This window comes from Acanthisitta chloris, unplaced genomic scaffold, assembly GCF_000695815.1.
Source record: "Acanthisitta chloris isolate BGI_N310 unplaced genomic scaffold, ASM69581v1 scaffold15935, whole genome shotgun sequence".
Lineage (NCBI taxonomy): Eukaryota > Metazoa > Chordata > Aves > Passeriformes > Acanthisittidae > Acanthisitta > Acanthisitta chloris.
The window spans coordinates 8559-10670 of NW_008675484.1; the positions used below are offsets into that span (position 1 = coordinate 8559).

The window sequence follows — 2112 nt, forward strand, 5'->3', positions numbered from 1 at the left end:
TGAAGTTCTGTATTTTCAGGTGGAAAAAATTCAGCGTTTTTAGGAGTATTACATCCACTCATATTAGACAACTGAGAAGTAGGCCTGTCTCTATGAATAATCTATTTTCTCAGGTGTTTGAGCTGTTTTGTAAACTTGTGGTTTCTCTGAGGTTTCTGAATGACGTAACTGGAAGTGATCAGTGTCTCATTAATTTTCCTGTGTTGTCTTGCAAAGACACGGATATCCAAGGTCCTCCTGCTCATTTTCTCTGCAGAGGCCATACCTTTGGCTTTTGCTTTGCCTTGGTGTTGGGCTGTGCATTATTCTGGTCTCGGATGTTTTGTGATCACAGATTAATTTCTGTCTACTGTCATTCCCTGTTAAAATGAAATCATGTTGCTAGTGGCTGTTCCTGTAATTGACATAAACCACATAAAAATTGACATTATGGAAAGGAAGGTGTTTTGTTTCTGTATAGAAATACCGTCTCACATAAAAATGTGCATATGTGGTTCTTGTGGTGTGTTACAGGTTGCCATATGCCAGTTAGTAAAGGGTGTATACATGAAGTTCGGAGTGGTTGAAGGGAACCTGTTGCCCCTTTTCCCTCTATAGCCACCTAATATGTACAATATGGGGCTTTTCTCATCTTTGGAGTAGTAATAATTAGATAAATCAAGCTAAAGCTTAAATTTTGCAGTGTGGTTTTAGGTCTTTGTACCTGGTGAGAGTTTTTGTCAAGTGGACACATAGGCTTCCCCCACTTACACCCTCACTCTTTGCTTCAGCTTACTGTATAAAACTACAAATATATCTTGGGTCACTCGAAATGTCTGTGAGAAACTGAGAGAAAGAGAAATTTGATTGAATAATTTGTTCTAGTAAAGTGCAGAAAGGCCCTGTTGAAGGATCAAAAACGTGTTGTCCCAGGCACTGTAAGATGATTTTTACCTATAGTTCTAGGTGCGGTCTGTCAGAATTAATTTGACACAGGTGTCATTATACCTGTTTGTATTTAGGGTACATCTTCTTTTATTACTTTTCCATAGTATCAGAAATAGAATTAAGTAAAACACAGATAAATAAGACAGCCATTTCTAGAATTTCAGGATTCTTTCTGTAGAACTTGCTTAGTATCTGCCATGAGCAAAGTTATAGTGCAGTAATGGGAAAAGGAAAATGACCACCAGCAATCCTTTTTGACTGTGTTTTTTTGTTGCCTAAACTGTATTCCTGTGACATGTCTTTTTTTTGCTTAAAGCAGGCAAATCAACAAGCTGGGAAGATGGTGGCTGGGGAGCCTGGGATGAAGCAGAGTTACAAGAACCTGTAAGTTCATATGAACGAGTTTTCATTGCAAACTTGTGGTGTTTTGGCTTTTTTTCACCTCTGTAGTTGTCACTCAGACAAGAAGGATCTTGGCCTGTGTTTTAAATGTGACTGCTTCTTTGTCCCTTGCTCCTCTAATTGTTTGTAAATATAGGTTGGATGTTACTTGTTGTGACAGCTGTTCATACTCTTATATTTTGTAGGCTTTTTTTCTCACTAGAGTATGCACACATCTTTGTGCTGCTGCAGCTGGGGGCATCTTTTTTGTCCTATAGCTAGTCAGAAAGAGTACAGCATGAGTGAAATTATGATAATCTGTCATGAATTAATATGAATCAGAATTACCTAAATCATGAATCACTGGCACAGACATTTTCCTAATGATCACAGAGTACTCCTTTTATGTTCTGATGTGTGGACAGTGTGACAAGAGGGATGAAACCACATATGGAGGATGGAACACCATAGTTGCTCCTCTATAAAGAGAGGAAAACATCCTTTTGCCCAACTAGTTCAACTAAGAGTAGCATGGTTAGTCTGTTAATTGTTTGTAAGGCTGAGACATGTAGCTACCAGCTGACTTGCATGAGGTGTTAGGGAAGCTGTTTGTGTAGAAATCCTTTGCTCCTGAATGAATCATCTCAACAGAATTGCTTGATTAATTCCTTCTAAGAGCTCATGAGATAGAATGAGGAATCCAGACCTCACCTTGCTAACAAAACTCTTCTATCTGCTGTCTTTATCTCAGTGTGCAGGAAGTATGCCTGAGGAGTCAGGCAGTATCCTTGTGACTACTTATTT

At 38.7% G+C, this 2112-nt stretch overlaps 1 protein-coding gene across 1 annotated transcript in view; it reads left to right on the top strand.

Moving 5' to 3' along the window:
* Window positions 1-1246: 1246 nt before the first annotated feature.
* Window positions 1247-2112, top strand: part of RAB3GAP2 (RAB3 GTPase activating protein subunit 2 (non-catalytic)) — a gene marked incomplete at both ends in the record, with an annotated part of 27224 nt that continues 26358 nt past the window's right edge. The window contains one exon of the mRNA XM_009075779.1: window positions 1247-1311. Coding sequence (XP_009074027.1) covers window positions 1247-1311 — 65 coding nt within the window. The remainder of the gene's footprint in view (window positions 1312-2112) is intronic.